The sequence below is a fragment of the Eleutherodactylus coqui genome, chromosome 6 (genome assembly GCF_035609145.1).
Source record: "Eleutherodactylus coqui strain aEleCoq1 chromosome 6, aEleCoq1.hap1, whole genome shotgun sequence".
In the NCBI taxonomy this organism is placed as follows: Eukaryota; Metazoa; Chordata; class Amphibia; order Anura; family Eleutherodactylidae; genus Eleutherodactylus; species Eleutherodactylus coqui.
The window spans coordinates 43,732,165-43,756,701 of record NC_089842.1 but is presented as its reverse complement, the minus strand read 5'-3'; the positions used below and the strand labels follow the sequence as shown (position 1 = coordinate 43,756,701).

The 24,537-nt window shown below is 46.4% G+C and overlaps 1 protein-coding gene across 1 annotated transcript in view; it reads right to left on the bottom strand.

Annotated features, from left to right (window-relative positions):
• Nucleotides 1–24,537, bottom strand: part of VPS13D (vacuolar protein sorting 13 homolog D) — a 244,587-nt gene that overhangs the window by 210,688 nt on the left and 9,362 nt on the right. Inside the window, exons 4-10 of the mRNA XM_066606699.1 lie at nucleotides 23,092–23,282; nucleotides 18,024–18,104; nucleotides 16,404–16,520; nucleotides 14,346–14,450; nucleotides 14,056–14,226; nucleotides 9,221–9,321; nucleotides 2,216–2,384 (exon numbers count right to left, since the gene is read on the bottom strand). Coding sequence (XP_066462796.1) covers nucleotides 2,216–2,384; nucleotides 9,221–9,321; nucleotides 14,056–14,226; nucleotides 14,346–14,450; nucleotides 16,404–16,520; nucleotides 18,024–18,104; nucleotides 23,092–23,282 — 935 coding nt within the window. The remainder of the gene's footprint in view (nucleotides 1–2,215; nucleotides 2,385–9,220; nucleotides 9,322–14,055; nucleotides 14,227–14,345; nucleotides 14,451–16,403; nucleotides 16,521–18,023; nucleotides 18,105–23,091; nucleotides 23,283–24,537) is intronic.

The window sequence follows — 24,537 nt, the reverse complement described above, 5'->3', positions numbered from 1 at the left end:
TCTATGGGAGACTGTTCTAGACATGCTCTGTAACATGTGCAGAAGTCATTGTGCAGGGAGGGGGAGTAGGTGAGCTGTGACCATTATTTGTTGTGAATGGAGGATCTTGTGTAAACTATATATAGCGGTCACCTTGTATTGTAATTCTGCCTGTAACCATAATTAAATAATTGCTGAAAAGTTTTCTTTACAGAACAGAAAGTGTAAGACTATTATTAGGGTCCTCTTAGATGGCACGATTGTCGGGCACTTATGTTTCGGCAATTTTCGCTTCCATTCTTTCATAAGGGAGCGATGATTGCCCAGCGAATGGAGGCAGAGCGAGCCAGAGATTGCTTATAGGCCACCTCCATTCACAGTAAACAGGCAGTTGTTCAAAGATGAATGAATGACTGCCTCTTTACCAGGGCCAATCATCATTTGACTTTTATGCCTGCACAAAGTGAACAACGAAGATAAGCGAATGAATTATCATTCGTCATTCAGTCACTGGCAGCAATTACACTGAACCTTTATTGTTCAGATCCATTAAAGGGGTTGTCCCGCGAAACAAAGTGGGGTTATACACTTCTGTATGGCCATATTAATGCACTTTGTAATGTACATCGTGCATTAATTATGAGCCATACAGAAGTTATTCACTTACCTGTTCCGTTGCTGGCGTCCTCGTCTCCATGGTGCCGTCTAATTTTCAGCGGCTAATCGCCCGATTAGACGCGCTTGCGCAGTCCGTTCTTCTTCTTTTCTGAATGGGGCCGCTCGTGCCGGAGAGCGGCTCCTCGTAGCTCCGCCCCGTCACGTGCCGATTCCAGCCAATCAGGAGGCTGGAATCGGCAATGGACCGCACAGAAGACCTGCGGTCCACCAAGGGTGAAGATCCCGGCGGCCATCTTCGCAAGGTAAGTAAGAAGTCACCGGAGCGCGGAGATTCAGGTAAGCACTGTCCGTTTTTTTTTTTTTAACCCCTGCATCGGGTTTGTCTCGCGCCGAAAGGGGGGGGGGCTATTGGAAAAAAAAAAAAACCGTTTCGGCACGGGACAACCCCTTTAAGAATCATTCCATGTAAAAGGGCCCTTGGGCTCAGTGGTCAGAGTGAAAATTGCAGGATTTTAGTATTTTTTTTAAAAATATATCACAACATGTAAAAGTCTGAAAAAAAATCTCCACAAAAATTCTTAAAAATATTTAAACATAAAAACTTGTTAACAGTTTGTAGGGATATGCCATCACTTTACATGATCAGCATACCCTTTCAACGGGTTGTCCACTGAAGCCAGACCCCTTTTTAAAAGTAGCCTCCCTTGTAATTAGCAGATTATAGGGGTGTGACTATAGATCGCCAAGGAAAGGCGGTTGATAGGGTTTTAAAGTAACCCTTCAAGCGTGGACAAAAAATGATGGCCAGACTGGTCCTCCAGCTGATACACACTGTGTATTAGCATGGATCACTAGTCTAAGACACAATATGCTGCTTTGATTACCCAGTGTTGCCAGTCAAAGCAGCAGGTAGTGTCTTATACTACTGATGTATGCTAACACACAGGTCGGCAGAGAAGTCGTTCGGCCATCTTTGTTTGTCCATGTCCGGTGTTACCATGCAGCGCGGAGCGGGGTCCCGCGGTCAGCGCGCACCGCTCTGGCGTCCTGTAGCCGTGACATCAGGGCTCTCCCGGCGACGTGGGGCGGCCGGTGTGTGGCGGCGTGGGCGGGTCCGCCCGTAGGGCGCCGCCCGCATCCCTTCCTCTCTCTTGTGCTTGAGTGGGGGAGTTGGCTCCTCCCACTCTCCGCCGCTGGGCGGAGTCTTTCGTTTATAAGGCTGGCAGTGACCTGAGCTCACTGCCAGTTATTGGTTCTGTTAGCCACTAGTCAGTCCTGTCTGCAGCCTGTCTCAGTCAGTACTAGTTGCTAGTCAGTCTCCTTCTAGTTCGCCTTTAACTCAGTCTGTTCCTGTTTGGCCATTCCATCTGCCTTTTCTGTCGGCACTCTGTCCCCCGTTAGTTAGTGGTATCCTTGTAGTCGTCAGGTCCCTAGCCAGGATAGTGACCGCCGTCCAGTTGTCCGCCAGGGGTTAGCCAGGGTCGAGGCAAGTAGGCAGGGACAGTAGGGTGCGGGAAGTTCAGGGCACCCCACCTGGCGCTCGGGGGGTCAGAGTGCCGTAACATCCGGAGGGTCGTTTCAGTCATCTGTCCACAATGAAGCACACATCAATGCTTACCTCGTGTTCAGCAGGTAACTGTAATCCCTGCAGACGATTATAATGTTTATCGCAATAAAAGACGGCGTCCCGAGCCCGATGTAGCAAGAACTCCAGGCGTAAACGCTCCCTCTGCTTCTGGATCTCAGCCAAGTTTGCATTCAGTGCAAAAAGCCACCATTCTTTACAGCTGTCAGGGGAATGGTAAAAAGGTCTATATTAGATAATACATATAAAGCGGTTCTCCAACTGTACTGTTTACAGTGTTTATTCAGTTATTAGAATAGGAAATCATTAAATATTCTTACATACAAGTACACTGATAGCTTGGCTTGCGAGCGCCTCAGCTAGCGAGCTTCTTGACTTGCGAGCAGGCTCTCTCCCGAATTTTTGCTCCGATTTAAGAGCAAAAATTCAGGTTAGGAGCCTGCTTTGCATTCCACGCGGGGAGTTCTCTCATCACTGAACACTGTGACAGCACTGTCACAGTGTTCAGTGAAAGGGATTTCAATGGGGCTGCCACTGCTGTGATTTTCAGGGAAGGGCTTTAAATATAAGCCCTTCCCTGAAAAATCATCCCTGGCTGTAGTAAAAAAAATATGTATACATTCACCTTCCCGCCACTGCCAGGGCTCAGCCGCATGTAGCCACCTCTTCCCCCTGCACTGCTCTGAAGTTCTTTCACCAGGCAGGGGAATTAAAATTCACTGAATTCAATGAATAGCCGAGCGCTGCCTGTGATTGGATGAGCGCTCAGTCAATCAGATGCAGCTCTTTCATCAGGTGGAGATTTTAAATCCTCGCCTGCTGAAAGAACTTCAGAGCAAGACGTGGCTACACGCGGCTGAGACCGAATAGCGACAGAGAGGCTGGAGAGGACTTTTTTTTATTTTTTACGCTTGCTATTAAAGGGAAGGGCTTATATTTAAAGCCATGCCCCGAAAATCACTGTAGGGTTGCCAGCAGCCCAATGCATTCAGTGGGCCTGCCGGCAGCAGCGGAAGCCCCATCCAAAAGGAATGGCAGAACAGATTAATGCCATTTCTATTCATTTCAATGGGGCAACTAGTTTTGACATACGAGTGTTTTGGGTTAAGAGTTTTATCACGGAATGAATTAAACTCTTAACCCAAGGCACCACTGTATGTAAAATTCAGCTCACATATGTTTATCATACCAGTGCAGCAGCCCTTTAAGCACAATAGAATAATATAGCCCTCTGAATTGTCTGTTCATAGTAATGGAAGTCAGTAATTTCACCCATCAAACATGTCATATAACCCCTAGTGTTCAAGTTACAGTAATAAGGCATCTAATAGGTGACGAGTAGATCACTGCACAGCAGACATCAAACAGTATTACTAAAGCAGCGTCTCCTCAGATCTGTCAGTGTCTGTGGAGGAGCAGACATTATACAGTATTACTACAGCAGCGTCTCCTCATGTCTATCAGTGTCTGTGGAGGGGCAGACATTATACAGTATTACTACAGCAGCGTCTCCTCATGTCTGTCAGTGTCTGTGGAGGAGCAGACATTACAAAGTATTACTACAGCAGCGTCTCCTCAGGTCTGTCAGTGTCTGTGGAGGAGCAGACATTACACAGTATTACTACAGCAGCGTCTCCTCATGTCTGTCAGTGTCTGTGGAGGGGCAGACATTATACAGTATTACTACAGCAGCGTCTCCTCATGTCTGTCAGTGTCTGTGGAGGAGCAGACATTATACAGTATTACTACAGCAGCGTCTCCTCATGTCTGTCAGTGTCTGTGGAGGGGCAGACATTATACAGTATTACTACAGCAGCGTCTCCTCATGTCTGTCAGTGTCTGTGGAGGAGCAGACATTACACAGTATTACTACAGCAGCGTCTCTTCAGGTCTGTCAGTGTCTGTGGAGGAGAAGACATTATCCAGTATTACTACAGCAGCATCTCCTCATGACTGTCAGTGTCTGTGGAGGAGCAGACATTATACAGCATTACTCCAGCAGCGTCTTCTCATGTCTGTCAGTGTCTGTGGAGGGGCAGACATTATACAGTATTAATACAGCAGCGTCTCCTCATGTCTGCCAGTGTCTGTGGAGGGGCAGACATTATACAGTATTACTACGGCAGCGTTTACTCAGGTCTGTCAGTGTCTGTGGAGGGGCAGACATTATACAGTATTACTACAGCAGCATCTCCTCAGGTCTGTCAGTGTCTCTGGAGGAGCAGACATTATACAGTATTACTACAGCAGCGTCTCCTCAGGTCTGTCAGTGTCTGTGGAGGAGCAGACATTATACAGTATTACTACAGCAGCGTCTCCTCAGGTCTGCCAGTGTCTGTGGAGGGGCAGACATTATACGGTATTACTACAGCAGCATCTCCTCATGTCTGCCAGTGTCTGTGGAGGGGCAGACATTATACAGTATTACTACAGCAGCGTCTCCTCATGTCTGTCAGTGTCTGTGGAGGAGCAGACATTATACAGTATTACTACAGCAGCGTCTCCTCATGTCTGTCAGTGTCTGTGGAGGAGCAGACATTACACAGTATTACTACAGCAGCGTCTCCTCATGTCTGTCAGTGTCTGTGGAGGAGGAGACATTATACAGTATTACTACAGCAGTGTCTCCTCATGTCTGCCAGTGTCTGTGGAGGCTACATTATACAGTATTACTACAGCAGCGTCTCCTCAGGTCTGTCAGTGTCTGTGGAGGGGCAGACATTATACAGTATTACTACAGCAGCGTCTCCTCATGTCTGTCAGTGTCTCTGGAGGAGCAGACATTATACAGTATTACTACAGCAGCATCTCCTTATGTCTGTCAGTGTCTGTGGAGGAGCAGACATTATACAGTATTACTACAGCAGCGTCTCCTCAGGTCTGTCAGTGTCTGTGGAGGAGCAGACATTATACAGTATTACTACAGCAGCGTCTCCTCAGGTCTGCCAGTGTCTGTGGAGGGGCAGACATTATACGGTATTACTACAGCAGCGTCTCCTCATGTCTGCCAGTGTCTGTGGAGGGGCAGACATTATACAGTATTACTACAGCAGCGTCTCCTCATGTCTGTCAGTGTCTGTGGAGGAGCAGACATTATACAGTATTACTACAGCAGCGTCTCCTCATGTCTGTCAGTGTCTGTGGAGGAGCAGACATTACACAGTATTACTACAGCAGCGTCTCCTCATGTCTGTCAGTGTCTGAGGAGGAGGAGACATTATACAGTATTACTACAGCAGTGTCTCCTCATGTCTGCCAGTGTCTGTGGAGGCTACATTATACAGTATTACTACAGCAGCGTCTCCTCATGTCTGTCAGTGTCTGTGGAGGGGCAGACATTATACAGTATTACTACAGCAGCATCTCCTCATGTCTGTCAGTGTCTCTGGAGGAGCAGACATTATACAGTATTACTACAGCAGCATCTCCTCAGGTCTGTCAGTGTCTCTGGAGGAGCAGACATTATACAGTATTACTACAGCAGCGTCTCCTCAGGTCTGTCAGTGTCTGTGGAGGGGCAGACATTATACAGTATTACTACAGCAGCGTCTCCTCATGTCTGTCAGTGTCTCTGGAGGAGCAGACATTATACAGTATTACTACAGCAGCATCTCCTTATGTCTGTCAGTGTCTGTGGAGGAGCAGACATTATACAGTATTACTACAGCAGCGTCTCCTCAAGTCTGTCAGTGTCTGTGGAGGAGCAGACATTACACAGTATTACTACAGCAGCGTCTCCTCATGTCTGTCAGTGTCTGTCGAGGAGCAGACATTACACAGTATTACTACAGCAGCGTCTCCTCAGGTCTGTCAGTGTCTGTGGAGGAGCAGACATACGGTATTACTACAGCAGCGTCTCCTCATGTCTGTCAGTGTCTGTGGAGGAGCAGACATTATACGGTATTACTACAGCAGCGTCTCCTCAGGTCTGTCAATGTCTGTGGAGGGGCAGACATTATACGGTATTACTACAGCAGCGTCTCCTCATGTCTGTCAGTCTCTCTGGAGGAGCAGACATTATACAGTATTACTACAGCAGCGTCTCCTCAGGTCTGTCAGTGTCTGTGGAGGAGCAGACATTATATAGTATTACTCCAGCAGCGTCTCCTCGTGTCTGTCAGTGTCTGTGGAGGGGCAGACATTATACAGTATTACTACAGCAGCGTCTCCTCAGGTCTGTCAGTGTCTGTGGAGGGGCAGACATTATACAGTATTACTAAAGCAGCGTCTCCTCATGTCTGTCAGTGTCTGTGGAGGAGCAGACATTATACAGTATTACAGTATTACTACAGCAGCGTCTCTTCAGGTCTGTCAGTGTCTGTGGAGGGGCAGACATTATACAGTATTACTACAGCAGCGTCTCCTCATGTCTGTCAGTGTCTGTGGAGGAGCAGACATTACACAGTATTACTACAGCAGCGTCTCCTCAGATCTGTCAGGGTCTGTGGAGGAGCAGACATTATACAGTATTACTACAGCAACGCCTCCTCATGTCTGTCAGTGTCTGTGGAGGAGCAGACATTATACAGTATTACTACAGCAGCGTCTCCTCATGTCTGTCAGTGTCTGTGGAGGGGCAGACATTATACAGTATTACTACAGCAGTATCTCCTCATTTCTGTCAGTGTCTGTGGAGGAGCAGACATTATACAGTATTACTACAGCAGCGTCTCCTCATGTCTGTCAGTGTCTGTGGAGGGGCAGACATTATACAGTATTACTACAGCAGTATCTCCTCATTTCTGTCAGTGTCTGTCGAGGAGCAGACATTACACAGTATTACTACAGCAGCGTCTCCTCAGATCTGTCAGGGTCTGTGGAGGAGCAGACATTATACAGTATTACTACAGCAACGCCTCCTCATGTCTGTCAGTGTCTGTGGAGGAGCAGACATTATACAGTATTACTACAGCAGCGTCTCCTCATGTCTGCCAGTGTCTGTGGAGGGGCAGACATTACACAGTATTACTACAGCAGCGTCTCCTCATGTCTGTCAGTGTCTGAGGAGGAGGAGACATTATACAGTATTACTACAGCAGTGTCTCCTCATGTCTGCCAGTGTCTGTGGAGGCTACATTATACAGTATTACTACAGCAGCGTCTCCTCATGTCTGTCAGTGTCTGTGGAGGAGCAGACATTATACAGTATTACTACAGCAGCGTCTCCTCATGTCTGCCAGTGTCTGTGGAGGGGCAGACATTATACAGTATTACTACAGCAGTATCGCCTCATTTCTGTCAGTGTCTCTGGAGGGGCAGACATTATACAGTATTACTACAGCAGTATCGCCTCATGTCTGTCAGTGTCTGTGGAGGAGCAGACATTATACGGTATTACTACAGCAGCGTCTCCTCATTTCTGTCAGTGTCTGTGGAGGGGCAGACATTATACAGTATTACTACAGCAGCGTCTCCTCATTTCTGTCAGTGTCTGTGGAGGGGCAGACATTATACAGTATTACTACAGCAGCGTCTCCTCATGTCTGTCAGGGTCTGTGGAGGGGCAGACATTATACAGTATTACTCCAGCAGTGTCTCCTTATGACTGTCAGGGTCTGTGGAGGGGCAGACATTATACAGTATTACTCCAGCAGTGTCTCCTTATGTCTGTCAGTGTCTGTGGAGGGGCAGACATTATACAGTATTACTACAGCAGCGTCTCCTCATGTCTGTCAGTGTCTGTGGAGAAGCAGACATACAGTATTACTACAGCAGCGTCCCCTCATGTCTGTCAGTGTCTGTGGAGGAGCAGACATTATACAGTATTACTACAGCAGCGTCTCCTCATGTCTGTCAGTGTCTGTGGAGGAGCAGACATTATATGTTTGTCTTCTGTGTGGTGTTTTTTTTTTTCTAGTTAAAGGGGTTGTCCCGCGGCAGCAAGTGGGTCTATAGACTTCTGTATGGCCATAATAATGCACTTTGTAATATACATTGTGCATTAATTATGAGCCATACAGAAGTTATAAAAAGTTTTTTACTTACATGCTCCGTTGCTAGCGTCCTCGTTTCCATGGAGCCGACTAATTTTCGCCCTCCGATGGCCAAATTAGCCGCGCTTGCGCAGTCCGGGTCTTCTGCAGTCCTCTATGGGGCTCCGTGTAGCTCCGCCCCGTCACGTGCCGATTCCAGCCAATCAGGAGGCTGGAATCGGCAATGGACCGCACAGAAGAGCTGCGGTCCACGGAGCAAGAGGATACCGGCGGCCATCTTCACCGGTAAGTATTGAAGTCACCGGAGCGCGGGGATTAAGGTAAGCGCTCCGGTAAGCTTCCTTTAGGTCCCTGCATCGGGGTTGTCTCGCGCCGAACGGGGGGGGGGGTTGAAAAAAAAAAAAACCCGTTTCGGCGCGGGACAACCCCTTTAACTTTATTAGCATCATCACCTGGAGACATTTTTTTTTTTTCATTTAACTTTATTAACAATTATGTGGGTCACAAGACTGACATCAGTTACTATGGACAACTGTAACTAGCGGTAGCTATTCACACAATGAAGGCCAGAAGTTGCAACATGATACCTCCGCCCTAGATGTCTGGCACCGGTCATATATGTTCACATTAGTGTTGTGCCTATTGTCACACCATTAAAGTTGGTGAGTTTCCAAATGCTTATTAATCAGTACATTTGCCATACATATTAACCCTTTGTGTGCCTGTTTTGTCCTTTACTTTTGCGGTCATTGCTGTATGTAACTGTATGCCATCGGTCTCAGGCCTCCACCGGACATATATGTCATTACTGTGTACAATATCTCCAATGGAAGACTAGAAGCAGACAGCTGTGTAGATTGTGCGGTGACTCAGGTTGGTACTACAAGCCGAGTCGTATTGAAGTGGACGGAACTCAGCCTGCAGTACTAACCCGGGCCACTGCGCAATGTACAGAGCTGTCTGTTTCCTGCAACAAAACAGCTAGAACCCCTTTGAACAAAGAAACGTTTTGATTTATAGGTCATGTACAAGATAGCCAATAGCTGGATCACTTTAGTTATACTATTTGTCATTTTATAATGTTGTCAGACTCGATAAGACTTACTTTTTCAATACTGGAACTTTCGGTCTCCATTTTCTGTACTTCATCTGTCTTTCTTTTCTATCAAAATCGTCAACAAATTCCACAATTTGCTGATATTGTGCCTGCATTGAAAGTAAAATAAACATTGAACAAGACTGTAATTACTCTTCTACTCGCCTTTACTAGAGATTCATTCTCAACCTATAAAGTAATGGTATATCGCTAGTGTACGCTATCACTTTATAATCACTGGGGTTCAACCTCTGCAGCCCCCACTGATTCAGTGTGCAGCACAGTAGGGCCCCCTATACACTTGACTGAAGCTGGCCTGCAGTTTCCTGGACAGCCAGTTATTGAGGAGCCGCTGTGGATGGAAATACTGTGTAGGAGCCGCTGCACTAAATCAAGGCTGCAGTCCCTTAATTCTGAGGATCGGTGAGGGTCCCAGAAATTTGTGCCCACCGATCAAAGTGATAGTAACATAGTATGTAAGGCTGAATGAAGACAATGTCCATCTAGTCCAGCCTGTTTATCCTCCTAAGTTGTTGATCCAGAGGAAGGCAAAACCCCCAAAAGGCAGGAGCCAATTAGCCCATTTGGGGGGAAATTCCTTCACAACCTCCTAATGGCAATCAGACTGTTCCCTGGATCAACCCCTAATAGTTCCTACCTGCCTGTATACCCGGATTAACAATTAACCTAAGATTTATATCCTGTAATATCCTTCCGCTCCAAAAAGACATCAAGTCCCCTTTGAAACTCCTCTATGGATTTGCCATCACCACGTCCTCAGGCAGAGAGTTCCACAGTCTAACTGCTCTTACAGTCAAGAACCCTTTTCTGTGTTGGCGATGAAACCTGCTTTCTTCTAGACGTAGCGGGATGGCATATCCTGCCTTTGCTTTACAAGATCAGAAACCGCCTTTGAATAGCTTCTGTCACCGGGTTCATTAAATTTGACTTTGAGCTGAGCTCCGAGTCACTGAGATGGGCTGCGCCAACCTCTCCTCACCTGCGACATGCAGAGTGACAGCTCTGTCCCTATACACAAAAGCCGCGGTACCTGTCAGTCTACATGATGTGGGTGGAGAGAAGCTAGCACAGCTTACATCCAATAATTGGAGCTCAACTGAGAGTCAAACTTCATGAGCCTGGTGACAGAATTCCTTTAACGGTTTTTCTTCCCCCCTTTTAAAAAAATTATAACCCTTTTATTTATCCATCGACGTCGCTGTTTTTTGTATTTTTCCATGATGCTATTTAATGTACCATATAATGTACTGAAAAACTTTAAACAATTCTAAGTGGAGTAAAAAGAAAAAAAACGACATTCCTCCATCTTTCAGTGCATCTTGTTTCTACGGCGCACAAACTGCAACAAAACTTGTATAGTTTTTTTTTTTGCTTTACTACTTTTTTTTTTTCAAAGACATTTAATTTTTTAAAATTCTTTTCTGCTGCCATCTTCTGCGTACAATAACTTTTTATTTTTCGGTCCTAGTTGTGCAAGGGCTCAATTTTTGCGAGATGTCCCGTGGCTTACGTTGGTACCATTTCGGAATACATATGACTTTTTGATCACTTTTAATTGTATTTTTTCTGGGAGACAGGGTGACCCTGAAGAAGTACATTTCTGGCGTTCTTTTTTTTTTTTTTTTTCCGGACGATGTTCACCATGCGGGGTAAATAATGCACTACTTTGATAGATCAGACTTTTACAGAAGCGGCGATACCAAATATTTTTATTTTACGATTTAGATTTTTTTTTTTTTATTATAGATATGGCAAAAGGGGGGTGATTTAAAGGGGTTGTCCCGCGCCGAAACGGGGTTTTTTTTTTTTTCAATAGCCCCCCCCGTTCGGCGCGAGACAACCCCGATGCAGGCATAAAAAAAAACAAACGGCCAGTACTTACCTGAATCCCCGCGCTCCGGTGACTTCTGACTTACCTGGTGAAGATGGCCGCCGGGATCTTCACCCTCGGTGGACCGCAGGGCTTCTGTGCGGTCCATTGCCGATTCCAGCCTCCTGATTGGCTGGAATCGGCACGTGACGGGGCGGAGCTACGAGAAGCCGCTCTCCGGCACGAGCGGCCCCATTCAGAAAAGAAGAAGACCGGACTGCGCAAGCGCGTCTAATCGGGCGATTGGACGCTGAAAATTAGACGGCACCATGGAGAAGAGGACGCCAGCAACGGAACAGGTAAGTGAATAACTTCTGTATGGCTCATAATTAATGCACAATGTACATTACAAAGTGCATTAATATGGCCATACAGAAGTGTATAACCCCACTTGCTTTCGCGGGACAACCCCTTTAAACTATTAATCTTTTTCAATTAATAAAACTTTATCGATCTTATATTTCCTTTTTCTTCTTAGCTTCCCCTGAGGGACCACAACTAGCGATGCTTTGATTGCTCTTGCAGTATGCAGCTCTAGCATTACATCATACTGCGATTTGACAGGCAGTCTATCAAACCAGCCCATGGGGACGGCTTGATAGGCAGTCTGCAGAGACATCCCTGTGGCCTTTCAGAAGGCCCCTGGCTGCCATGACATGCGTACAAATCCCTGCGATCTCACACGAAGGGAGGTGCTATTTGGGGATTTAAATGCCGATGTCAAATTTTACAGCGGCATTTAAAGGGTTAACAGCCGCGACTGGCCATGCAGCCGACTGCAGCTATTGTCAGTCGCACCGCAATCTCTCTTTATCCATACCCCGCATTTGCATGATGTAAATGTACGTCCTAATGCGGTAAGGGGTTAAAGGAGGTCTTACATATTCTTATCGACATCTACCAACATTCAACATCCACATTAACCAACATCCAACTAGAAAAGTTGGTAAAGTTTGTTTGACCAACTAGAGGAAAGTGTTCCAGACAGCAAGATCACTAACAGGGCTCACTTTCTGGGCCTATAGCTATCCTTATACAAAAGGGGGAAAATGGACCAGACCTGCTAATTTAGGGAGGACTATCAGAGTGGCCCGATGCGCTCAGGATGGCAGATAAGGATGCAATGAAGAATTGGGCATGTTGGATTTGACCATGCCCGATTCTTTGCTCCCACAGGAGATGAAGCGTTGGCACAGTTGTCTGGCAGCAACCTATTTCCTTCTCTTGGCAGAGTATGCACGTGTATGCGGGAGTCAGGAGGCCAACAGCTATCTATAGTGTACTCTCCACAAACACTACCAGAACTCCTACATCTTTAAAAAGAACCTGTCAGCAGATCACTGCTTCTTACTTGCTTTGTATACAGAGTATTATGATCTCTATAAAAAACAACAGGAACTGAATATAATGGGTGCTTTATCAGAGGCAGGATTATCTGTCTGGGGTTGAGTAGCTCCTGTATTTGTTCTTCTCAATGCCAGATGGCCAAATCCCTTGACCAGGAGAATAATATAATCAGGACTGGAGATGAGCAAACTGCTTAAAGAATAAGTGCACTTTTATAAAACTTTTGGACATGTCAGGCAACATATCAAAAGTTTTGATGAGTGGGGGTGCAGAGACTCCTGCTGAGCAGTAAAGGGAAGGGGCTGCAGCATTCACCCTTTTGGCTGTGATCGTTGATTGTCACTTTTTCTCAGCAGTTGAAGATGGACGCATGGAGTTCAATAGGCATCTATGTATCCATCTTCAGAGGCTGACAGGATCTAACAAAACAATGACAGCCAAAAGGTTGAGCTCTGCAGCCCCTTCAGATCAACGATCAGCAACAGTCTCAGCACCTAGACCCCCCACTGATCCAAAGTTTTGACAGGCCGCTTTGACATGTCAGAAGTTTTATTTAAAAGTGCAGTTACTCTTTAACTCATCAGTCCACAGAATAGAATGTTAGAAGGGATAAGACTATTGGGGGGGAAAAGGAGCCATGAAAGGGGTTGTTCCACCAGAATTGCTCATCACCCATCCACAGGATAGGTAATAAATAAATAACTGATTGCTGGAGTCTGACCACTGGAACTACAAGGGATCACAGGAACAGCAAATCTCAAGTTCCTGGAGTGAATGGAGCAGTGGTATAGTCAAGCAATGCATTTAGCTATTTCCGTTCGCCTGATAGAAGTGGTGGTTAAGCATACGCACTGCCATTCCACTCACTCGGGGTGTGCCATTCTGGTGATCCCTGGGGATCACAGCAGTCAATCATTTATCACATATCCTGTGTATAGGTGATAAATGATTTTGGTGGGATAACACATTTAAAAGGGCTATGTCATTAAAAAAAAACAAAAAAAAAAACTACACTTACCTATTCCTCCCCACGTCAGTCTCCTTCCCGCATCTTCTCCTAGCTGAGCTTCTGCAGAGCCCTAGGTAACCTCGCCACACACTGGCCAGCTTGTTATAAAGGCTGCATTCCTCGCATTCTCTTCCTGCTGGTCAGTGAAGGTGAGGTCTCTGTGCTGTACTGTTTACTGGCTAGGCAGCAATGCTGATCTATTGCCGAGACAGCTCTCATGAGCAGTCACTGCAGTAGATCGGCACTCCCCCTGCTGGCCTGTTAACTAGTGATGTAACGTACATAGGCTGGCAGGAAGGAGACTGACGGCAATGTACGTAATCTCACAGGAAGCAGAGGAATCAGCCAGCTGGAGGTGAAGTGACCCCCTGGACTGCAGGAGACAGGAGAAGATAGGTGAGGTGAAGATCTGGTAAGTTGACTGACGGGGGAGGAAAAGGCAAGTATAGAATTTTTCTTTTTTAATGACAGAACCCCTTTAAACCATCATGCATGAAAAAAATGTAAAAAAAATAAAAAATAAAACATCTCTCCAGTTACAACCGAAAGGTTCTGTTCATTAAGGGGATAACTTGAGAATACTGTGCACAAGTTCACCTGTGACAGAGTAAGAGGAATCGTCTTTAATCCGATGTCACACTCTATTCGCGGATGCTGTCTTGACCGCAGAGGCTCTTTGGAACAGTTCCTCTTCAGCAGCGCGGAGGTGCACACAGGCTCCAGGATGTACTGGTGCTCACGACTCTCCATGCTTTTGTCCATTGCATCCTGCACAAGTCAGACACGGTTACAAAACAAGAATAGACATTTCTGTATATTTAGAAGGGGTCATATGTGCCTGGGGATTCCCAGTTACAATGAAGAACACCACTCCGCATCCCGTATACCTGGAGCTCCCCAGGCGGCAGGTCACCAAGTAAAGGGCTGTTAACATCCCAGTATATGCTGAAATCTTCAACTTCCAGTTGTTTATTTCGTATTAATCTCTCCACCTGCGGAAGGAGTACAAGGAGATTTGTCAACACATTACATAGATGTAAGCACATATAGAGGCCTTCTATATTACAAGTGCATAAAACCAATCTTCGAGCTATGCAATCTTCAAAGATCTGTAGATGGAGCGGCTCAGTGTGTTAAAGCGACCCTCCAATCCTGGACCAACCAAGATGGCTGCACCGCTTCTCTGACTACCTGATGCCCACGGTGCATTGCTAGTGCATCATTAGTCTAAGATATTACACCTACTTTGATGGACCATATGAGCAGTGCTGGCCAGTCAGAGTAGCATGTAGTGTCTTAGGCCGGGCTCACACGAGCGTAATTTCATTGTATATTATGCGTAGAAATGTACGTGGTGAATGGAGTCAACGAAAATACATTGATTTTCATTGATCCATTCACACTTGCACATATTCATTGCGTATACCGTATTTTTCGTTTTATAAGGGGAAAAAAAATTTGCACTCACCCAGGGACAGGGCAGGGATAGTGTCGGGTGACAGAGCAGAGGGAGCAGCAGAGGTCAGAAAAAACGGCGCTCCATATCACAGTGGCGCGTCTATGAAGCAGGAGGAAGGAAGGAAGCCGTTTGGTGGAGGCGGGGAGCAGCAGTAGTACCCGCCGGCGCTCACGACCAATCAAAGGTATGTATGGGCGGCAGTGGGGAGGAGACTGGTCGCCCATTTGTTCATGCGATCGCGAGTTTAGCACACAATTGCGCAATCTAAATCGCGTTCGCTTGTTAAATTCGCGATCGAGCTAAAAACGGCGATCGGAACGAATTTTTTGGCATATCCGCTCTATAAAACGCAGCAACTCCCCCCCCCCCACTTTGGAGGCGGAAAAAGTGCGTCTTATAAAGCGAAAAATACGGTAATATGCACATAAAAAAAAAACCTGCAGCATGTTCTATTTTACTGCGTATTACGCACGATAGAGCCTATTGCTCTCTTTGGGTCTGTACAAAACCGCTGTACATACACAATTACATTGCATACGTGCGGCGCTTTTACGCAACGTTTCTAATAAACAATAGAAGGAAAGTTTAAAAAAAAATAAAAGAAGAGACCAGGAAGTCGGTGCATGACAGGGTGTGTGAGATAAGCTGCATGCGCAGACATACGTGACCACAAACATGGCGATATGCAGCTCCACACGCCGGTAAAACTCTGCTATTTTTTACGCATCATTTTACCATACGGTCGTTCGAGCCCGGCCTTACAATACCAAGGCATACTAATGAACAGTGTGCAACAGGTAGTCCGAGACGCGGTTCAGCCATCTTTGTTTGCCCAGGACCGGAGGGTCGCTTTAAAATCATCTGTTTTTGGTTGACTAAAATGAGCTGACAGTTACATCGTTCTAGCAATCAGGGAGGATCACAGAAATTGATCAGTCGCTGATTGAACACTGGTGGCGTATCCTTGACACACTGTGGCACCATTTTTCGGAAACCCTTTACCTGTTCCAGCAAGAATATTCCAGGTAAACCACAGAGAAATGTAAATAGACCGTGTCCTGCCAGGTTTGATGTGGAAGACCTTTAGTGGTCGGTACGGAACCTTGATGTCAATTTCATTGCACACCTCCAACTACCAGCCAGGTCTTATCAGCCAAAAGCCCAACGACCCCTTGTTCTTTATGGGTGGGGGTTCGCACAGCCGGCAGAGAGAAGTCCACTGCACTGCCTGTGCAATGACTTCCAGGGGTGACAGCAGGGGAACGGGGAGCTGGGCGAGTATAAAAGGAACATCCTCGGACTCCTAGGAACCTGCCCTATCAGCACTATGAACTTTATGGAGCTCACAGGTGATAAAAGGTTCTGTTTAATGATATTCTTGTGGCTTAATGGATATGAATCATCAAAATGTAATGAAAAGCCTACAGAAGCAGAGTGGAGAGTAAGCGGGAGAGCGCAGGTATCATATCAGACCCGAGTCACTTACTGGCTCATGGCTGGCATTTTGCACGGAAACATTTTTGATGCAGATTCCAAATGCGAATGGCTGGGAAGGGTAAGTTACACCATCTTCAAATCGCAAGTGGACATCCTGAATTTTCAGCTGTAACGGCAGAATGAAAAGCATGAGTTATTCCAAGTGCTAGATCCTTACAGATGGAGGCCATGCTGCTCCAACCTGCAGACCCAACAGTAAGAAAAGTTATCAAACTTAATCTTCACCTTTTATCATGTCTTTATGTCCAACATCGTGAGGTGATTAACTTAATGCATCTTTACAGCAGTTAGAACTCCATTTTTCTAGTACCCAACTTCACAGACATAGAGCTCCCCTGTGCATAGCCTGCAACATCCTGTGAGCAGTGCATGATGGGAGGATAGTAGCGGAAGCACTGCGCTGCATTGCTCATGTGCAGTTTCGGGGTGCAGTGAGGTCCTGTCTGTCTACTTCAGCAGCTTTCTCTGGCGGACAGAGGTTAGTGCTAATAAGTTGTAGGACCTGTGAGCTGTGGGCGGAGCTACAGCACTGACCAGAAAACAAGCTCTATGCATGCTGGAAGTTGTAGGTTTAAAGGGGTTCTGTCATTAGAAGAAAAAAAAAAAAAAGAAAAAATACTTACCTATTCCTCCCCAGGCAGTCTTCTTTCCACATCTTCTCCTGGCTCCTCCAGTCCCCGAGGTCAACTGACCACAAGCCAGCAGGATCCTCCTCTTCTTCAATAGAACCTAATAGCTGCGGCTGTGGGCACTAGCCCTTAGGCTGTGCATGTCCAACCATACTTCCAAAGTATTGTAAAGACACTGTTTCCCGACTGGGGAAGGGGTGGCTGCTTATTGTGTAATTAAACACTTGTGTGTGCTAATTCAAGCCTTCTTCTGTTTCTGAATCCTGTGTTAAATGCAATCACGTGTTAATGGGCACCTTTGTTTCCGTGACTTGCATTTCAAGTTGCCGGTATTTGATGTGTCAGGAAAGGAAAAAACTACTTCTCTCCTCCTTCTGAGTGTCAAACTGAGTGAAAGTATGAGCTGTTTACAGCCATAAAAGCATAAAATGGGGTGGGGGCCGAGGGGGGGGGGTAGCTCACCTTTCTTCCACTCCTGCACTCATCCTGTGTCGGCAAAGTTCCACTTGCTCCAACCACACCGCCCAGTCGTAGCGGCACTTCAAGCATAAGAAACTCAAACTAAAGGAAGCCGGTGGCTTGTGAAAACTGCCCTGCCTTTACTAATAATGTGTCATGCAGAAGAGGATAAAACTAAGAAGAACGCATTTCGATCCTATGCAGGATCCTGTTCACCCTAAATATAATACAATGACTTTTAACTAATTATCATAAACTTGATAATTAGGCAATGTTTTCAAATTTCTGTATTTGCATCATTTTTTATATTACCATATTTATTAGAAAGAAAAAAAAATCATCGTTCTGCAGAAAAGCGAGCGATAATTGTGTGTGAATGGGCCTTTACACAGCCCTATCATTACCCCCGGGGGGACAGCATAGAGGTGCTGACAGATTCCCTTGGTCTTCAAGCAGATGACTCTATGGCTAAACTGCAGATTTGAAGCTCAGCGTATATAAATACAGAACACACAACTTACTTCAATGTTGTCCACAATCCTGGTCACGATGGAAGCGGTGACAGAATACCAGTAGGACTCTCCCTTCTGTTCCCGTTCACTCTGCAGCAAAGTAAATGATACATTAAAAATATGGTTTACAGTAAAGAAGGTCAGAATGGATTACTGAAGGGGACAATTCATAAGGGGTACAACCGACCGAGCCAAGACAGGAGGATTCCTAGGAGGTTCCCCATCTAGACGACACTTCAATATTAAAGGGGTTGTCCCGCGAAAGCAAGTGGGGTTATACACTTCTGTATGGCCATATTAATGCACTTTGTAATGTACATTGTGCATTAATTATGAGCCATACAGAAGTTATTCACTTACCTGCTCCGTTGCTAGCGTCCCCGTCTCCATGGTGCCTTCTAATTTCAGCGTCTAATCGCCCGATTAGACGCACTTGCGCAGTCCGGTCTTCTCCCTTCTGAATGGGGCCGCTCGTGCCGGAGAGCTGCTCCTCGTAGCTCCGCCCCGTCACGTGTGCCGATTCCAGCCAATCAGGAGGCTGGAATCGGCAATGGAACGCACAGAGCCCATGGTGCACCATGGGAGAAGACCTGCGGTCCACCGTGGGTGAAGATCCCGGCGGCCATCTTTGCAAGGTAAGTAAGAAGTCACCGGAGCGCGGGGATTCGGGTAAGTACTATCCGTTTTTTTTTTTTTTAAACCCCTGCATCGGGTTTGTCTCGCGCCGAACGGGGGGGCTATTTAAAAAAAAAAAAAAACGTTTCGGCGTGGGACAACCCCTTTAAGATATTTAGTAAATTACTAACTTTTCGCCATGTGAATGTCGCTTCTGCTTAACGGCGATCACGTGATTTGCTTGCTATTACAAGAACAGCTATTGGTTTGGTTCTAGTGTCAGAAGACGCTGACTGCTCCTCCGCCTCCCCCGGGGTTTCCTGTATGCGATCATGGGGTTGGTGGTTCTCAGGTGTGTCAGATATCCTGCATGTGTTTAATGTTGTATTGTACAGGGATTCATCACATGATGGGTGGTACTTACCCATGGGTATGCTTGTATATGTTAATGACTATATACATAACAGCGGTATTACATGGCAAATACTTCAGAAAGACGGACAGGGGAAATGCTGCATAATGGAGGAACAGAGCGGATTTTTTAAATGCACCCAGGATGTCGTCTTTGAAAGTTTTTCTGCAAAACGACATTAAGGTCTCACTTGGCCGTCAGCCAATCAGGGCCTTGCTAATGGTGCATGATAATAAAACATCACATGAAGCAAAGTGACTGCGGTCTGAGCGCTGCGATCACATGCTAGACTTGAATTGGGACCACCTTGGAAAATAGTGGTGCAGGGAAACATCAGAGATGGAGGACAGGATAAGAAGGTAACGGCTGCTCGGATTATCCTCATAACCAGCTGCGTATAAACATGGCGGAAACACCTTTCATATCAGAAATTTATGGAAATTTACTTCACAACTGGAACAGCCCTTTAACCTTTATCGATGTAACCCGAGCGATATTCTAAAACACTACAACAAAAATGGTACAAACATGGAGGCAGCTCATGTGGATACATCAACCAGTGTATCCCAATTTGAGGAAGGGGGTCATCAAGCAGCTACCCGCTTAATAATAGCTTATGGCTGAGTAAAAGGGTGGAGACCTCCTTTATGGAAAGCATATCCTTTAGTCCAAGAAGCAGGAACCCCCCCACCCCCACCCCCGTATCCACCCCCCATGGAGAGCAAAAGTCCCTGTACACAGGATAACTGAACGATTCTGGTTTCAACGAGCCAACGATGCCTCGGCCTGTCTAAACGAGCTGCACAAGAGCGAACGAGCCGGCGGTGACGTCACTCGATCTTTCACTCATTCAAACGAGAATTGGCGCGTCTGAAAGTGGCATTACTGTTCCAAAGATAAAGGATCCCCGGGGAAATGTGAACTATAATCATCCTGTGTAAACACACAAAAGTTGTCCGGCCGTTTAGCTTCTGCAAGCTGAACGACTGTCTGCTTACTGTAAATGGAGGAGGGATCCTTTACAAGCGCCGTCCGCTAACACAGGAATCAAGGCAGCGGCTTCAGAGGGGCGGGTGGCTGTTTGATGCCCCCTTACTCCGGATCGGGATGCTCTTTGGGGATATATCCATATGAGCTACCTTCTGTTTGTATCACTTTTGTATTAGGGTGTGTTTTACAAGGGGCGTCGTGTCCATAGTGGAAAATTCCGCAGTATTTCCTCATGCAAAACAGAGTCCAAATCCGCACCTTTCCATAGATACAGCGCTCACCTCCGAAGTCTTCGACTGTCAGCGCACCTGGCGGCCTGTGTTGAGCGTAGTGTTGCTGGTCAGGTGATATAGAAGAAGTGTCATCACCTGAGCAGCGGCGCTGCGCTCACTAGAGGCCACGGGTACGGGATGAAGGAGTGTGCCGACAGCCGATGCCACCGGGTACGGGATGAAGGAGTGTGCCGACAGCCGATGCCACCGGGTACGGGATGAAGGAGTGTGCCGACAGCCGATGCCACCGGGTACGGGATGAAGGAGTGTGCTGACAGCCGATGCCACCGGGTACGGGATGAAGGAGTGTGCCGACAGCCGATGCCACCGGGTACGGGATGAAGGAGTGTGCCGACAGCCGATGCCACCGGGTACGGGATGAAGGAGTGTGCCGACAGCCGATGCCACCGGGTACGGGATGAAGGAGTGTGCCGACATCCGAGTTCTCCGGAGGCGAGCGCTATATCTATTGAAAGGTGAGGATTCTGTCTCTGTTTCGGATGAGGAAATGCTGTCGAATTTTCCCTGCGGCCATTCTGCAGCATTTCCACCCCGTGTAAACATAGCCTTAATCTTTTTTTGTATCAGCTTAGGCTATTTTTAAAGTATATCAATAATAATTACGTTTTAATGAGCTCTAAGTGAATCCGGTTTGGTAGCATGCATTTAAAAGCTCTCCAATACCAGCGCTGTAGTCGGTGTCTAAAAAAACCCAACGGTACAGCCTGTCCCGGATTAGCCCTGTGTAAATGCATCCATGGGAGAACAGAATGTGCCGACACAGCACATCCTGCTGCTAACTGAATGCCGCTGGGGTCACATGACCGATGGTATGTTTGGTCCTATTCAGTTAGCCCATAGATGCATTAAACAAGACTGATCTATAGGCTACAGCATTCTACTGTGCAGACAGGGGTATAAGAGAGGTATGGGAGCCAAATCCTAAAAATACATGTTTATTAGAATATCATAGCATTTCCACTTCTATGAAAAAATACATAAAAGAAGACAAAAATAATAGAAAACTGCTTTATGCACAATACTTACCAATCCCTCAACTGTATTTGGAGTGACAATATGAAATAGTGCAAATAAAATTAAAGCGGTTGTACAGGACAGGAAAAGCAGAACAGCTTTTTTCAGGAAGCAGAGCCACACCGGTCCATGAGGCCGTGTCTGGTATTGCAGCTTTATTGAAGTGAATGGGGCCAAGCTACAAGACCCAAAACACAACCTGTGGACATTAACCGTCACTAGCAAGAACCACGTTAGACTGCTGAACCAGTGCTTACTGGGATGAGCCGCTATCAGAAGACTTCTCACTAGAGATGAGCGAACCTGCTCGGCCACGCTCCTTTTTCGCCCGAGCGCCGTGATTTTCGAGTACTTCCGTACTCGGGCGAAAAGATTCGGGGGGCGCCGTGGGTGAGTGGGGGGGTTGCAGCGGGGAGTGGGGGGGGAGAGGGAGAGAGAGAGGGCTCCCCCCTGTTCCCAGCTGCTACCCCTCGCTCCGCCACGCCTCCCCCCGCCCCCCGGAAGTACTCGAAAATCGCAGTGCTCGATTGAGTAATTACTCGAAACGAGTACGTTCGCTCATCTCTACTTCTCACACACTGCAGCTACGGTTATCTGAAGCATCCATCTCCCTACAATAAATTGGACTGCATATAAGTTGGATGTGCCATAATGTCTTATGGGTGTGGCTGCCGACTAATCCCTTAAACGGAGGTTTCTGTTTCACCGCTTCCAGTCAAGAGACTGGCGCACGTGCAAAGTCACTGAACTCTATGGGCAATGCAGAACTAGTAGAGCAGCTGACCTGGGTCTCCCATATCGTTTTAGGCTGTGGATACTTTTGCACGGATTTTATTTTATTGGTCATTTGCTTCCTAATAGCAAAGTTAAAAAACTTTCTAAATAGTCATTTTCCTATCATTTACTGCTGCGAAGTTCAAGACCTAAGGGCTCATTCCCCAGAGCGTAATTTCATTGTGTGTTACGTGGTGAATGGAGTCAATGAAAGTACATTGATTTTCATTGTACAGTCCTATCGTTCGCTATCGGTTGCATTTATATGCTGTACATACATATACATTGCATACAGGATATATTTCCATATTCCCAGCCACCTCAGCCATGATTGACATAAATGGGAGTAACCCTTTGACACTGCTAAGGGTCCCAGCACTGGCACTGCCAGCAATAAGACATTAGTGGCATAGAGCATTATTGTGCCAGTTTAAAGGGGTTGTCCCGCGCCGAAACGTTTTTTGTTTTTTTTCAATAGCCCCCCCGTTCGGCGCGAGACAAACCCGATGCAGGAATAAAAAAAAAAAACCGACCAGTACTTACCCGAATCCCCGCGCTCCGGCAACTTCTGACTTACCTTGTGAAGATGGCCGCCGGGATCTTCACCCTCGGTGGACCGCAGGTCTTCTGTGCGGTCCATTGCCGATTCCAGCCTCCTGATTGGCTGGAATCGGCACGTAACGGGGCGGAGCTACGAGGAGCCGGTCTCCGGCACGAGCGGCCCCATTCAGAAAAGAAGACCGGACTGTGCAAGCGCGTCTAATCCGGCGATTAGACGCTGAAAATTAGACGGCACCATGGAGACGAGGACGCTAGCAACGGAACAGGTAAGTGAATAACTTCTGTATGGCTCATAATTAATGCACAATGTACATTACAAAGTGCATTAATATGGCCATACAGAAGTGTATACCCCACTTTGTTTCGCGGGACAACCCCTTTAAGGGACACTAAGTTGCCAAGATTACTCCCCACATACCTTCCATTTATCCTCCAGTGCTTTCAGCAGAACTTTTTTGTGTGCTCTTTCCAATAACTTTTCCTTCAACTCATCAAAATCTTCTTGCTTGTCAGGAGATCCAACTAGATGAAGCTTGGAGATGGAAATCACCCAAGGATCCAAATGTGGCCGATAAAAGGGGATCTGGATTCTTATCTTTCCAATAAAGCCTAGAAGAGAATCAGTGAAGTCATTTACTGGACTGCGAGTAGAAATATATTGTAGATGTTAGCATTTACTTCAAGCCAAGTGCAGGACTGGTGTTACGTACGAGGCACAATGCATAGGGTTGGCCATAAAGTAGAAGCTTCTCATCACCTATAAGCACCATGAACTATGATTATGGGCTAATAGGACAGGAGCCGAGGAGTGTAGGGACTCAATGTCAGCCCGGAAAGTTGACAAGCGGTCCGGACATCAGACTCACCTCTGTAGTCCATCTGCACGCTCACCCATGGAGAACAGGGTTTGCGCATGCATCCGTCTACGCATCAGTCATCAGTGATGACTGGGGTAGTAAAGTTGTAACTAAGAAGGGGAACTCTATTCTGACTATTTGGGGGACCTCATATGATGTATAGGACAAGGCTTTCACATCTTCGGTTTGCAAATGACTGATGGAGTAATTTTCCGCACTGCCACCTATTGAAGTGATAGCTACCCTAGGAGTCATCTGACCTTTTAAAGGGCCACTCCAGTGATTTTTTTTTCAATTCATTCATTAAGCAGCTAGCCCTCTCCCAGTTATATACAAGTGGGTTAGTGTTACCTTGGTTAGTTATTCCTTCCTATCTGGCCTCTTTTTCCTCAGATAGTCATGTGGTCTCACTACTTGGGGTTATGTATTCAGTTTCTTATCAATTTCTCACTCTGCGTGATGTTATTACATAGACCTACCACAGAAACTGCCTAGACGGGGACACTCCTGCCACAGTTACTGATGATGATCACACAGTGATAATAGAGGAGATCATAGCTCATCCACTTGACTGTATACTTATGGTCTGTAACTTATTTAGGTGAACAAAAAAGTTAAACTGTACTCCCAGCTGGCAGAAATGGTATAGTCTCTAGATAATCCTGTGCTGATGCATCATAGGATGGATGTGAAAGTGAAACAAAAAATCTGACCATCTGGAAGTGGCAGTAATAGACAAAGGAGACAAAGTGTGACGGATAATCCAGTGAGGGGGGGGCAGTGATGGAAAAATGTGTTATCACTGGAGTGGCCCTTGAACATACCTTGCAACATGACTAGGGATATAAGCCAGAATACCTATGTACATACAGCTTTTTCAGGGTTATTGTCCCTCATTAGTGTAGAGCAAGATTCTGCTTTGCTAGGTGAATGACCATCAAAGTAAGTTCAGGGGAATGCTTTTTCTTGGGGAGAGCACAATGATGGAGTTTATACAGGCCATGCAA